The sequence below is a fragment of the Lathamus discolor genome, chromosome 6, assembly GCF_037157495.1.
Source record: "Lathamus discolor isolate bLatDis1 chromosome 6, bLatDis1.hap1, whole genome shotgun sequence".
NCBI lineage: Eukaryota > Metazoa > Chordata > Aves > Psittaciformes > Psittacidae > Lathamus > Lathamus discolor.
Window position 1 is genome coordinate 47,531,032 of NC_088889.1, and position 15,385 is coordinate 47,546,416.

The 15,385-nt window shown below is 39.3% G+C and overlaps 1 protein-coding gene and 1 long non-coding RNA gene across 2 annotated transcripts; one reads left to right on the top strand and one right to left on the bottom strand.

Annotated features, from left to right (window-relative positions):
- Positions 1-535: 535 nt before the first annotated feature.
- On the bottom strand, positions 536-10,033 carry EMC7 (ER membrane protein complex subunit 7). Its single transcript, XM_065686640.1, has 5 exons — positions 9,692-10,033; positions 6,549-6,668; positions 4,444-4,582; positions 3,831-3,911; positions 536-1,725 (listed from the first exon to the last, which is right to left on the bottom strand). Exons 1-5 carry the CDS (start codon positions 9,925-9,927, stop codon positions 1,573-1,575), a joined length of 729 nt encoding a protein of 242 aa, XP_065542712.1. The 5' UTR covers positions 9,928-10,033; the 3' UTR covers positions 536-1,572.
- A 169-nt stretch (positions 10,034-10,202) lies between these two features.
- LOC136017915 (uncharacterized) lies at positions 10,203-11,962 on the top strand. The gene is made up of 2 exons (XR_010614149.1): positions 10,203-10,355; positions 11,380-11,962. It is a non-coding gene; the product is annotated as an uncharacterized LOC136017915 (long non-coding RNA).
- Positions 11,963-15,385: the final 3,423 nt, after the last annotated feature.

The window sequence follows — 15,385 nt, forward strand, 5'->3', positions numbered from 1 at the left end:
CAAGTTGGGTGGGGTGTTCATCTGCTGAAGGATAAGGCGGCTCTGCAGAGGGATCTGGACTGGTTGGATTGATAGGCTGTGGCCAATGGTATGAGGCTCAATAAGGCAAAGTGCCGGGTCACACACCTGGGCTACAACCACCCCATGCAACGCTACAGGCTTGGGGAAGAGTGGCTGGAAAGCTAAAAGTACCTGAAAGGAGGCTGTGGTGAGGAGAGGGTCAGACTCTTCTCCCAAGTACCAGGTGATAGGACAAGAGGTAACAGCCTCAAGCTGTGTCAGAGGAGGTTTAGATTAGATATTAGGAAAAATTTCTCCACCAAAATGGTGATGAGGTGTTGGAACAGGCTTCCCAGGGAAGTGGTGAAATCGCTGTCCCTGGAAAACGTGTAGACAAGGCCCCCAGTGACATGGTGAACTTGGCAGTCCTGGCATAAATGGACTTGATGATCTTAAAGGTCTTTTCCAACCTAGTTGATTCTATGATTTTGGAACATAATTTAAAAGATTAGTGAGACTTACCTTCCTAGTGTACTTCTATAGATTTGATTTTTTAAATTTTATTTTGTATATAGCCTCAGATCATGCTACTGATAAAGTGAACAGAATACGACAGATCATGCCACTGATAAGCACACAGAAAACAGTAAGAACCAAAAGTTTTGCAGAAGTCGTAATACATGTGATTTAGAAAGGAGAGATCCAAGATAAATGCTTACCATGTCATACAGATACCTTAGATTCATAGCTAACCTGACAGAGATTCAGACTTTCTGATGCAGGATACTTTGCTTTCCCCTCCACCAAAGCGCTTTTAGCGGAAAGTAGACCAGAATTAAACTGGGTAATAAAAAGTGGAAAGTCCCTGAACTAAAGTGTACAGGCAGCAAACACTGTAAAATAAAATTATATGTTAACATATTAAAACCTGACACAGCAAATTACTTAGTAAACCCAAGGCTCAATTTTGGAAGGATGTGTTAATTTCAGAACTCAACAGCAATCTTCAGACTAAACTGAGAGGAGATTTAGATTAGATACTAGGAAAATGCGTTGAGATACTGGAACAGGATGCCCCATTCCTAGAAGTACTCAAGGCTAGGCTGGAAAGGGCTTTGAGCAACCCGGTCTGGTAGAAAGTGTCCCTTCCCATAGCAGGGGGGCTGGAACTAGATAATCTTTAAGGTCACTTCCAACCCAAACCATTCTGTGAGTCTATCATTCACTTTTATCATCTTCAAAAAAAATTTATACATTGTCTTATGATTAAGACATTTATTACTGTTCAGCACATCATATAATTTATAATAATTCTCTACAGAACAATATAGTTAATTCAGTGTCATCAATAACTTTATACAGATACAGTATTGAAGCCATGTCCTCTTGCTTACTGTCAAGTACAAAACAGCTTATATAGACTAAAAAAAGCTACACACCACAGTTGTAGCATACCATACTGTGTGCCTGATTAAAGTTTACAGTAGTGGAGTTTTGATCTTTCAACACAAATAAACAGGATACCACATAACAAACAGTTGTGCAAACTCAGGCTCAGGATGAAGACTTTAACTACCTCCTTTTTCCAGAACTACTTTTCCCTGCTTTACTGCTGCTACTACCAGACTTGCTGGAAGATTTTGAAGAGAAAAGTCTTGTCATGAATTCAGAGACATCTGGCAGCTCATGGTTGGAATTCAGCATGTTCATTGACTGCTCCATTTCCTGCATGCAAAGATTAGATTAGCTTGTAACAATTCTGGCTGTTTCTAAGGCATCAGTTATAAGATCGTATCAGGAAGATGTCAATTTTTCACAAATATCATTTTACTATCTGTTGTTCTCTAAGGTACATATTGCTACATATTTTTATGCAACCACAACCAAATGCCCAGCTACATACACAAACACAAACCCCCAAAACTAAAAGCACTGGTGTATGGAAAAAGGTAACCATGTCTTAAGCAGTCTTACAGGGCAACCACCCGATTAAAAAAAAAATCGAAAGGAAAAAAATGCCATTACTTATTTTTAGCATTACTTTCCTCCATCTTAAAATTTTAGCTTTTGTTAAGATTTTCACATCTGTGTTCTCATAATTTTCACATATTTTTGTGTATTCAAGTTAGCCTTGTTTATGCTAAATTTAACAATTTTTTAGTCTGTTTGAAGGGATTAAATATTTTTATTGCCTTACTTTGTAACATCAAGCTGTTAGTGTTAGGTTTTCTTTTATTTCATGAAAGGAAGGATTTAAATAACACCATATACCCAGCTAAGCTTAATATGACTTCAGAGTTTAACACAGTGGCTCTGTGATATGAATTAGTACAGTTTAAAACAAACCAATGAACCCTGAAGTACTTTTAATGCATACAACAGCTGAAATGCACATCCACAATGTGATAATGCTTATAGTAATAGCCAATTTCATGTGGGATTGTCACTGTGCTCTTCTAGTTACCATACAGAATGATACAGCTTGAAGTGTTTTGAAGGTACAAATGAAGCAAGAGCTGTAGCTTTTGTTACTATTGCATCTAATACTACATCTGTATACTTCATGCCTCTATAACAGGCAGAGTTACTAAATCATTAACTTTCTATACATAAAATACTGTGCTGATTCCGTAAGGAAAAAACAAGCTAACTTGAAAAATCTAATACGTGTTCCATGCCCTCCACAGCAAACTGAAGTTGGATATACACTTAAGAATTTAATACCTGGTCATCTAGAGAATGCCATTAAAATTGAGTTCTTAAAAAACTACCTTCTCCTACTCTTTAAAGATAATTTAAATTACAAGCAAGATTCCTTCAACTTAAAATTTCTCCTTAACAAGTCATATCAATTAGCTAAGAAGAACTAAATCATCAGAAGTTTTGATGGTTTACCATTAGAACAGCCTGTCTGTAAGCAGTGTCAGATCAGTTAGAAAAGTAAGGAATAAGTGATTTTTTAAAAAATTAAACTTTCAAAGTTCAGTCTGGTTTGAAGACCATGCCATGGATATCTTAACATATCTTTGTATCCATTTTTTAATCAAAATTAAAGCCAAAAGAGCATTTCATAGCTCTGATATGCTTTTTATAGGTATTACTTTAAATTAAAAAAATTAAATACTCAGACACCTATAAAGTACTACTGAAGACAGTGGTCATTTAGAGGAAAAGGAATTAAAATTAACCAAACCCTCAAAAAGCAGCCACCCATGACAGCCAAGGAATACTTCCAAAAATAAGAAAAGATTTAGCAAACACCTTGAATCTCCATTTTGTCCTAGCCTTCTGCTATTCGGCATTTTGCATGATGAAAGGACAATAAATAAGACAATTTAATGACTACATTAAGACTCCATATCATATACACTGTTGTCTGGCTTTAACAGTCTTGTAAGCTATGCAGTTTAGGCTGATGGATATGAGAACCCCACATCATACTCTTCTCCACACACGACACTTATGAAACGGTGTCTAAAAATGAAGTGCTAGATTTCAACATAGTATAGAAATATGCTGGAAATTTATAGAAAAAATAGTCTTTGAGGAATTGTACTTATCGCTCTAAAGAAACTCTGGAAAACATCATTCATACTGTTATGCTTTCAAAGCTGTGCCAAACAATTTAATTCTGTGTTGTACTGTTTAACAGCCCATTCATGAGTCGAAAATGTTAGAATTCACTGTTAGAACAGCAACACTGTATTAATTGAATAAATTATTCCTATTAAGACTTCCTTAGAAGCCCAGGATTTTTTTTTATTGCCTTTCTGTACCTTAAATCCTCATTATCCTTGCTCTCTATGTCTGCATCAATTGAACACACTTACCCGTCTCATATCAGGATCACTGGTGTTGACAACTTTAGGCAACAGCACAAATATCAGTAACGGAAGAACCATCATCATCACCTACACAGAAAACAGCAGATCTTTCTTCAGCTTATTTATTGCTCCAGACATTATCAGACATACTGACATAAAGCTTTTACCTAACAGCCAAAGTCTAGCACTACTGCATTCTGAGTCAGTAACCCAGTAACAGTAATCCATTTGTCAGGAAAGAAACTTGATATGGAAGTATTATGTTTTAAATAACAGATTTCAAAGTCAGACCATTACAGTAAACGTTTGCTCTCTTTCAACTGTTGTAATTAGAATCCTGCAACATGCTGATCTCCACACTATTAGAACAGTGTCATGTTGTCAAAGGAACCATAGTATGGGCTATTTTCAAGGACATACAGTAACAGAATACGTATACAGGGGAGAAGAGATCATAAAAAAACTTTCTATTTGTAAATAAGTAAAAACCGAGGGAGTAAAAAATTTCTTTCAGAAAAGTGTGCACATATTTTCTATTATTTTATTCTCGGTATTCTAAAGAATAGCTGTATATGCATCTTTAGCATACTTTTAACCTTTTTGTGTTGCCTGTACATACCATAGGGTTCATGAGGAAATCTGTCCATCCCCAAGATTCTCTCTTTATGAAGTATGAAGGAGGTCCAGAAGATTTCATCTGGAGGGGGTATGGCAGCCTGACAACTTCAGAGGGTTTGATGTAATTCACATATCTTGCTCTAATGAGCAAAATGTAAATAATTATAAATGCAACCTTTAACAAAAAATAAATACTCTTTTTATAATATTCCAAATAAAGTTTCAGCAACAGCCTACAAACAAAACTATCTACTAGGCAGCGTCAGCCAGGCTTCACTTTTCAGAAGCTAATTTCTCTCAGCAGCGTACTGATATTTTAGCTTTTTTCCAAGCTAGTTATTAAGCAGGCTGAAACTTGATATGGAAAACAGACCTGTGTATCAGAAACATCAGAAATACTTGTTTAGATGCGACTTCTGCAGAATGTCTTATCCCACCTTGGTAACAAGCAAGGAAAGGTACAATATTAAATTACATCTTTGAACAGTGTAGTGTAGCTTAAACAGAGTTTGCACAGGACAAGTATTTATATATGAAGTTAATACTACCTTCTCCCTAAGTGACTTACTTTGCATTTATCAATACTGAATCGCAGTCTTTATTACCTTATAAGGTCTTTCCGTAGTCCTTCAATAGTTCTCTTCACTTGGGCCCAGTACTTAAGACAGTTACTTGGTACTGTCATCTAACTTTGTCACTCTTCATCCACTTTTCATTATTTTTGCTTACCTGCCTCATGCAATTCTTGGGATGACTTCTTCCCATTACAATTTCCTTCTGAAATTTTCACCAAATATTCATCCACAGGATGTCTTTCCCTCCCTACTTTATGACTACTAATTTCTTCACAACTTGAGATTTTCAAGTATCCATACATATCCATTACTCACATGGTGTTTCTTCTAAGAATTCCAGCTTTTTTAAGGCAGAACTTTCCTTAGAAAAGCCCTGTGTATCACATTTTTTTCATGCACCTCCCAGCAGTATTCCTCAGGTAGAAGTATTACTTTCTACCTGTTCGTCTGGTAGAGATGTCAAGCCAACTAGTACTTTACTCTGCAGATACAGCCTAGTAATTTGCTTAACATCAAATTTGTTTACCTCTAGTTCTCAGATACCAAAACAGTGCTAAGTGAAAGGATATACACACTATTGTGTCTATTTCACAGAGTTCCTTCCATATTTATTACTATCAATTGTTGCCACCAAGATACTGCCTTACAAAGTACAAAGATTCCATAATATTTGGGGGGGAAAAAAATCTAAGCAGAAATTGTGCTATTATTATTATTGCACTATTTGCACTGATTCAGTTTGAGATTTCAATTTTTAACCTTCCCTAAAAAAACTGCCGCAGTGTTTATATTGATGTTTGTACTCCTAAAATGTAATGTATCTTTTATAAGATAATGTACAAGCCAAACCTGAAGTTAAAACACTACATGTGTTCCTGTAAAAGAAAAATGAGCTACAAACATGTTCATTTAAACACAACCACCTTATTAGATAGCTATTTCTCTGTATTTCTTACTGAATAGTGTGCAGTTACAGATGAACATTTATAGTTGACAGGGATAAAGTATCCATTTGTAACATTACAAAAAAAAAAAAAAGGCTAACAAAGGTACAGGAATACTGCAGGCTGCCAACTACCAGCATTTGCCAGTAACTGTTAAGGAGTACCTTATGGAGATGTAACAGAAATATTTTAGAATTTAGAGTTAGAATGAATTAAAATGTCATTATGCCAAATCTTGACAGAACATTTACTAAAATAAAAAAAAAAGGAAAAAGAAGGAAAAAAAGGTATTAGCAAAAGTAGTTAACTGATTTATGTCTGGATTTTTTTTTTCAGGATAGCTGTGTAAGAAAATAAAAGTAAACAAACATAACTCTTTTTAACCATTCCCTTTTATTTAAGGTCATAAATATGAAAGTGAAAAAAGAAATCAAACTTTAGATTTTAAGAAATGTGATCCTAGAAGCAATGTTAAAAGCTGAAATACATGGTCTAAAACGAAACATCAGATCTGCACTACTGTTTACATACTGTGCTTCAAGTATACTTTAACAGATTAATTCAGAATCAAATCAGGAAAGACTCACCTCATTTTGCCTTTTGAAGTTATGTCTACTCGCACAGGCTCAAATTTATGAGCAGGGGATATAACTTCCACTACGTAAGATCCTGAAGGTACATCATGAACCACAAAACTTCCATCTGTCCTGAAAAAAATTCAGAATGTTCCACTACATTTCAATACACTTCACCACACTAGAATATGCTTTTTATTTTTTTCAAGAAGGAAATGTAGTAGTATCATTTCATGTTATAAATCTTCATATAACAATTACCAAAAGGAAAACTTAAATCATTCAGCACTTATAATGTCAGTCCCCTTAGGGTCATCAATGTGTGCCACAACAGTAGCTGAAATTACCAGTTAAGGATTTTCTTATGCTCTCAAGCTATTGTCCTGCTGAAGGAGTAATTTAATAACCTAAGTAATATTTGAAATGGTTAGATTTCAGGTACTCGGATGATGGCAGAATCAACAATTCCTTCCTCCTTCCAGAATACATATAATGAAGTTTACTTTGCTTCAGTACTTCTGCTGGAAGCATAAAAAAATATCCCCAAACCAACCTAAAAACTGACATCCTCCACAGTGTGGGTAGATGTTAGAGATGACTTGCTATGCACAGAAATTGTGGTTTGTGCCTTTATTGCAAAATAGAGGATTTTACTTTTAATTGCTCCCTTTAGGACTAGCCCACGCTAGAAAGCTCTATCACAACAATAAGGAAACTAAGAGCTCTGAAGATATATACAGAAGGGAATTTTAGACAGACTGCTTTTATGTTAAAATGTGAAGCTTTAATACTCAGTGAAAATATTAGTAAAAAGATACTTTAAAGCTTCAGCACCAGTTGCCATAAAGTACAGAAGCGTGTAGTTTTCCTCCTACGTGCTTCAAGAAGTTCCCAGGAAGAAAAAATGTGTTCCCTTCTCCTTTAAAAGGTTAAGATAACTCTCTTAAAAGACCCAAATTTTAAACAAAGTTGTTTAAAGGGAAGAAAAAAAAAAAAAAGGGTAGTTAGACCTGATACAATAGAAACTTGCATCAGGAAAACAAATAATGAACCCTCTTAACCACTGAACCCTCAAAAAGAATTTTATCCTCATGTCCTTCACACAACTTCTCTCTCTCATAAAGACCTTCCCACCACAAAACCAGCAGCATATGAACAGTACTGTGTAGGTGGGTTTCACTAATGACGTGAACACCTAAGAATGCTTATACTCTTATATTGCACCCGCTGTAAGTATGTTTCCCTATGAATTCCCTTTTCATTTTTCATTCTTTACAGTATTATTTTGACAAAATCCAGTTGGTCTGGTTTGTTGTTTTTTGGTTTTTTTAAATTTATTTCTATGACTAAGCAAATTCTCACTTCATATACGTGTCTTCAATATCACCTTTTAGAAAAACAAGTTTCACTTTTATTAGTGGGGAAACTAATCAGATTTATAAAAATGCTTGTACCGGAGAACAACTTTTGAAATACTCAAAACAGCAATGTTGCTATGTCAAATGATCATTTTTCTCTTTTTGATAACTGGAAGGATATCTATGTAACATATAATCAAAACCTGCCTGAGAGATAGTGACAAAAGATGGTGACAAATACATCTTCTGATATATCAAATACATTTAAATCTATCACTGGAAGTGAAGGATCTTTCTACTGAGCCTGAAATACCACTGTTATTTAAGAAAACTGTTCTTTCTTCTAACAGTTCTTACTAAAAGTGTACTGTCATCCAGTGCTACACTCAATACATGGGACAAAACCCGCTACTGAACATTAAAGCATTCTTTCTAAAATGTGTCATATTTATGGTAGCACAACATCTACAGGTATGATTATCAAACTCAGTAACATGTAATACTAATTGCTTGGCTTTGAGTTATATTAACATAATTTGATATACCCATAAATAGACATATCAAATTAATGTAATCAAAAGAGCTTGATACCTAGATTACACTGTCATAACTATGGTATGCTCTTAGCTAAGGCTATTTCCTCACACTTCAGACAACTCGAGTTCCAAGCATTTGGAAACTTACCAATCCCATGGTATTTATTAAATCAGCTCCTAAATATGATGCCAGGCTCCCACAATTTGGTTGTACCAGCTTATGAGGTGCTACACTGACAAAACTCTTCCCATTTTTGCAGAGTAAAATCTGTTGTGTTAACCAACTGACAATTCCTAGAGTCAAAGTTCAGTTCAACTTTTATTGCAGAGCAAACAACTGAGAATTTGTACTCATTTGTACTCATTTGTACTCATTTGTACTGTGAGACGGTGTATCTTAAATCGTTCTCTCACTTTAATACATTTTTTAGAATTACCTTCTATTATTGAAACTATGATATTAGTTGTAATCTTAATTCTGGGGACATTTTCTGCCTTAATATTGCGACACCCTTTGCTGATCTGAAGACACCCACTACCACCTGAAACTGAATAAGCTAATTTGATTCTTTACGGCTTCCAAATACATTTGCATGATCTTGTGTAAAACAGTATAGCTGTATGTCTCAAGATAGCCTCCACGGGTACAGGAAGTTTTTCAGAGGTTCTGTAACAGGTAACTACAACTGTAACTTTCTGCCACAAATATTTCTCCAGAATGAATGAATTCTTAGCTAAGTGAGCAGGTTTTAAAAAAGAAGTAACAATTTGCACCCACCAAAGCCGACGACACGGTACTCCAGTACTAAACGCAAACGTGTGTTTGATTTGTTGTTTTACTTGTAACTCAGTTCCAACTTTTTGACTGCTAAGAAGCCAGGAGCTCTTGTAATCAATTTGGCTGCCTCTGCAGGAGCCTGACAATACCTACAGCACACCGGTTTCCACTAGAGGCCTAGCTGCTTTTACCGCCTCACAAGGCAAGGCGCAAGTGTACCGGTAAAGCCCAACTCGGAGGCTAGATGTGCATGTACACAGCTGCCCGCTGCTAGGTAGGACAGGCCCCTAACTCGTGTGGAGCTGTCCCGCTCTGCCACCGCTGGCCGCCATCTTACGGCCGCGGCAACAGAACAGACGCTAAGCGTGTCAGAGGCGGGGTACCTCCGAGCGGCACCCGCAGAAGGGAATACACGGGCCCAAACGCGGCGGGGAGACGCTCCCTCCCGCGGGGGACCGACCCCCCGCCCCTCCCGCCGCTCACTTCAGGAAGCCGACGTGCTCCTCCCCGTCCACCAGCACCCGGGCCCCCGAGATCCAGTCCTGCGGCTTCACCCCGGGCACCACGGCCCGGCCCTCGATCTTAAACCGCTCCCCTGGGCCGGCGCCGCCCGACGACTCCGCTGTCCCCACCGCCTCCGAGCCGTGGGCACCACCGGGCAGCGACGACGCAAGAAGACAGAGCAGCAGCAGACACGCTAACCCCCGCCTCCCCGCCATCACTCCGCCACCTCCGGCGGGGAATGAGGCGCTGGCCCTTCCGCATGCGCTGAGCGAAAGCCCCCGCGGAGGAGCAGCGCCGCAACCTTGCTGCGCCTGCGCGCCGGGCAGGGAGAGGAGGGCACGCAGTCAGGTGACGTCAAACGCACTGGCGAGCAGCGCGGGAGCTGCGCGGCCCGGTGGCGCCGCGGGGCGGAAGGGGCGCTGCGAGCGCGAGCGCCCTCTGGCCTCCTGTGTCGGCGGGAGCTTCCGTCGGGGCCGGGCCTGCGTGCGGCTGGCCGCTCGGCCCGGGCACAGCCCCGCAAGGCCGCGGGGATGGCTTCCCCTCGCTAGAGCCGATGTCGCTGCGCCGGGGCTGGCTGTCGTGCAGATAACTTGTCCCCGCACACAGTGTGCTGCTGCCAACCTGAGAAGGGCACTGCGTGTGGGTAGGGCTCCTTTGTTTTTCAGTTGTGAGTGAAAATGAACGGTGAGGTAATGAGGGACATTACCGCTCTCTACAGCTACCTGAAAGGAGGCTGTAGTGAGGTGTGGGTCAGGCTCTTCTTCCAGGTAACAACAGGGCAAGAGGTAACGGCTTCAACCTGCACCAGGGGAGGTTTAGCTTGGATATTAGGAAAAATTTCTTCCCCAAAAGGGTGATCAGGCATTGTAACAGGCTTCCCAGGGAAGTGGTGGCATCGCCATCCCTGGAAGTGTTCAAAAGTTGTGTGTATGAGGCCCATGAGTGACATGGTTTAGTGGTGGTCTTGGCAGTTCTGGGGTAAAGGTTGGGCTTGATGAACTTAAAGGTCTTTACCAAGCCATTTGATCCTAAGAATTGGCTACTTAAAATGTGTACGGACACAGATGTACCAGAAGAATGTGAATGTGTGAGAAGTAGATGTATCTTCCTTGGTAAAAGGTGTATTCACTTACAATTAAGACAGTTTTAAGTTAAATCTTAGTAGTTACAATTAAAAATGTAATGATCAAGCTTTTTCTAGGAGGTTACAAAAAAGCTCACAAAAGATTAAAATCAAAGCCTAAAGTGCCTTCTTTTAACCAATGATTTACAGCACTGCAGTTTCTGACTAATAACTAGAACTTGTTGACAGTATAAGAATTAGAACAACAAGCTGCTACTAAGTAGGTAGGCACAGTTCCAGCAGAAACCAAGAGGGCTGTAATACCTTCCCTACCCCTATTTTCCCTTTATTTTCCCTTTACCAGCATGCCCTGCTGCGTCATGTATATTCATTGGCATGTTGTGGCTACACTTACTTCCTTTTTACTTCTCTTACGTCAGAATTAATTACTGAACATGTTGAAAACATTATTATTAAGCATGATTGTCAGAGATGATGAACCTGGTCATCAGCTGATATTCAATAAAACTATTACACTAGGAGGATTGTTAAAAGTGTCTGTCACCCCATGTGAGTGGAATAATGTGAATTATTTGTCTTGTAGTATTTTTCAGGTGTCTCTGCTTAGGAGACAACCAGGAAGACAGATGATCCGTGAGGTTCTGCTGCCACATAAACTCACAAAAGCAAGAAAATCCAGGAGGTTTGAAGGTGGAAGCCTAAATAATGCTGGAACTGAAGAGTGTTAGAAAGTGGTTTCTCTGAATTTAATAACTTCGAGCATTGCTTGTTTTTTAATGAAGCAAGTACTTACCACTCAGATCACTATGCAGTAGGATTTATATTAAAGCCATACGCAACACCATTTCCAGTCTAACACAACAGAAAGACATCGCCTTCATAGTAGTATCTCACATTACTAGTTTTTATATGCAGTTAGTGTAAAAATGCTATTTTTTAAACATCCCCAGGGAACTGCTTTGGGATACTCTCAGACCACATAGAATGGCTGTGCCCTCCTATTCTAAGGATTTCCATGACCAAATAATTTATAACATACATAATACAGTTACTTGACTTAAATCCTTGTGAACCCAAAAGAAGAAAACTTAATTTGTTCATTTAATCCAAGAAGCTTTTCTCTCTGTATGATCCTGCTAATAAACTGAGAATTTACTTAAACAGCCTCTTGGCTAGAATCCCATCTTTGTGTAGAAACCCTGACTATAGGTGCAGCTTTAATTGTAGAGGTGTATCTTTATATATGCAAAGTCCTGAATAGTTGTATTGGCACACAACCTTTTTTGTTGTAGGCAAACGGTCACTTCTCTCACTGTGTAACTTCTTTACATATTAATAGTTCAATTTCATACAAACACATACTTCAGTTACCAAATTTTTAAGTGTACACAACTGAGAATTAATTTGGTTGATTGCTGTCTGTTTTGATTAAGACCAGCTCTAATAGCATCTCATTTGAGTGGATTGCACAATGCTATTTGTGAGTTTTGATAGCATGCTGTGGGTGTTTGCCTTCTAGGTAAAAAGAACAAATCCCAGAACAAAAGTATTACAGATGTTAACAAACTTCCCCCCCCCCCCCCAAAAAAAAAAACCCCAAACCCAAAAACCACAAACCAAGGCTGTGCAGGTATAAATTTATCAAAATACAACCAATATTCATTTTCTTAGAACATCATCTGGGAGATGCTACCTGGGATTTTTTTTCTGGGAGGAATTTTTGCTGTTATCAAAGCTGATGTCAAGTGAATCCCTGATCAGGAGGTAGATAAAACTGCCAAGCAACAGCTTCAGTTCAGTTGAAGTAACCGAGCAATTCTATCAACCACCTGAAAGTGCAATCAAGGATGACCTTCATGTTTTATAACTGTCTCTTCACTGATGGATTCAGTCCTTCAGTAACAGCTATGTAGAAATTGGCACGTTTATAAAAATTTCTGTCCTACTCACAGGCAAATTTTTGGTTTTGTCCAAGTTATTTCAACCAGCTGTCACTAATGCAAAGGAACTGTTGGCCTGATGGATGAGAACTGACAGTCCCTAATGGGTTGAACAAAGAGGAGGTCGAGACTAATGTAGTGCCATCACACTGAAATCCGTATCTTCAGATTCTTGTCACCTTTGGTTTCAAGTACAAACCAAAAATAGCAGAGGAGACCCATTAAATTCCTCCTAGCTCCCTGAATGCAACATCAAAATCCATGAGCATCATAGCATGTGATAAGACAAGGAGTAATGGCTTTTAAGCTGAAACAGGTTACCCAGAGAAGTTGTGGATGCCCTCTCACTGGAAGTTCAAGGCCTGGTCGGATCGGGCTTTGAGCAACCTGGTATCCCTCCCCATGGCAAGGGGAGTTGGAACTAGATGATCTTTAAGGTCCCTTCCAATCCAAACCATAGCTGTTTACAGAGCTATCATGTGGTCTCTGATGCTGGTGGATACTCTTAAGTAGGAAGAGAGGGTTTTTTCCCCTGAGGGCAAAACAAGTTTACAAAAATGTAGTAGAACTTATTTTTGTGCTGAATCCTTTTCACAGAATGCTAGCAAAACTGACTACATACATTTCTTGCTTACGTTTCACCATTAGTAAAGCATTTAAATTCACCTTTGAACAGTTCAGTGCAGTTACTCCCAAAATTTCTCTTTCTGTAAAGCTGTTAGCACCTTGGCTAGTCTTTTAAGTATTTGCTTGTGAAAAATAGCATGATCCTGTAATTGATACTGGTTTAATACACTGCACACACACTGGACCGCAAACAGCAGCAGCCCACAATCTGTTTTGTGTGTAATTCAGGCCCTGATAGGCAGAGCTGTTGACTTTCAGCAGACAAGCAGAGAGCAGCTTCAGCCATCTGCCTCCAATCTTACTGTATTCAAGTCAGTCCCCCAGTACACCCAGTGCACCAGGTGAGCAATGCTCATTCACAAACTCCAGTGGAAGCAAAGACACAGAGCTGGCTGATTATTAAAAATAAATGAGATGTGCATCAGAAAACTCATACCTACTTTTTTGTTGCTATTGTTTTTTCAGAAACTAATTAAAAGCGAGAAGAAATCAAAATGCCCACCCAAGCAAGCAGATCTTTGAGAATACATAAACTGAAGTTAGATAGAAGAATTCAGCATTAAAAGTACTGTGAAAGGCCACAGTGAAGTAACTGATTTACTGAGCTCACTCCTTCACAAGGAGCTTTACTACGATTAAATGTACAAGTAACAAAAATTGTGCATTTTATTTCCTTCAGTGGGGAAATTTTCTTATAGCATGGAATCATTATGCCATCTACTGGCAATTTACAGTGCTACACTAGAAACGTTTTAGGATGAGAACATGGACAATTTAGGATTGCAGCCTGGATTCAGTCACAGTCTTTGTGCTGTCCTGAATATAAGATGCCTTGAGAAAGTCCTACTTTTGACCTGGGGCAGAAGGGAATGCAGGCTGCCATCTTGACTTGCCTCAGAGTACCAGTCTGCTTAGAAAATGTTTATTATACCCTGAAACTTTGCATTATCACTTGGAGTACTGTGTGCAGTTCTGGTGTGCTCAACATAAAAAGGACATGGAACTACTGGAACAAGTCCAGAGGAGGGCCACAAGGATGATCAGGGAGCTGGAGAACCTCCCATATGAAGACAGGCTGAGAAAGTTGGGGCTGTTCAGCCTGGAGAAGAGAAGGCTGCGTGGAGACCTCATAGCATCCTTCCAGTATCTGAAGGGGGCCTATAGGGATGCTGGGGAGGGACTCTTCATTAGGGGCTGTAGTGATAGGACAAGGGATAAGGGGTTAAAACTTAAACGGGAAGTTCATATTGGATATAAGGAGGAAATTCTTTACTGTGAGGGTGGTGAGGCACTGTGTTCGGGTTGCCCAGGGAAGCTGTGAATGCTCCATCCCTGGCAGTGTTCAAGGCCAGGTTGGGCAGAGCCTTGGGTGGCATGGTTTAGTGTGAGGTGTCTCTGCCCTTGGCAGGGGGGTTGGAACTTGATGATCCTAACCCTAACTATTCTATGATTATCGAATCCCCCACTGTACAGCTTTGTGAAGAAACCTCTTCGCCTTTTCCTGAAAGATGTTAGTGCGGGGGTGGGCAGGCACTGGCTGACGCAGTGTTCCGGTACTCAGGATTGTCCTACCTTACTTTTGCAACAGCAATTAAACTTCTCTTTCCGATTTTCCTTATCTCCATTTTCCACTTCCAACTTCAGGATTATTTTTTTTCTCTCTAGGAATGAATTGTTTCCACTTTTCTAATAATATGTGCCCAAAGCCATAAACAGGATACTTCTTTAGTATACTCTTGATGGGAGTTAGTAAATACTGACACTGAGATTGCTGGATGATAGCTGGTTTGTCTGGTTGCAGTTGCTTAACTTATCGTTACTGAACTCAAGTTTTATTTGATAGTGGGAAAAAATTATTAGATTTAAGTGCAGGGAAAAGGTGCATAATTTTGCTGCTGTAAAAATTTCCGGACCTGCTCCTGCACATAGAACAAATAATAGGTGTAACATGATGGTAACGCAAAAGTTGGATTTACAGTACTTTGACCGCAGTCCTCATTTGCTTCTGTTCACTCTAAAATT

What these genes read in the sequence shown, in the direction of transcription:
- EMC7 (XM_065686640.1), bottom strand. Translation starts at nt 9,927, where the DNA reads ATGGCGGGGAGGCGGGGGTTAGCGTGTCTGCTGCTGCTCTGTCTTCTT. An exon ending in GAGCACGTCGGCTTCCTGAA is followed by an intron (nt 6,669 to 9,691) that starts GTGAGCGGCGGG and finishes AATTTTTTTCAG; the next exon opens with GACAGATGGAAGTTTTGTGG. An exon ending in ATTTCCTCATGAACCCTATG is followed by an intron (nt 3,912 to 4,443) that starts GTATGTACAGGC and finishes TTTTCTGTGTAG; the next exon opens with GTGATGATGATGGTTCTTCC.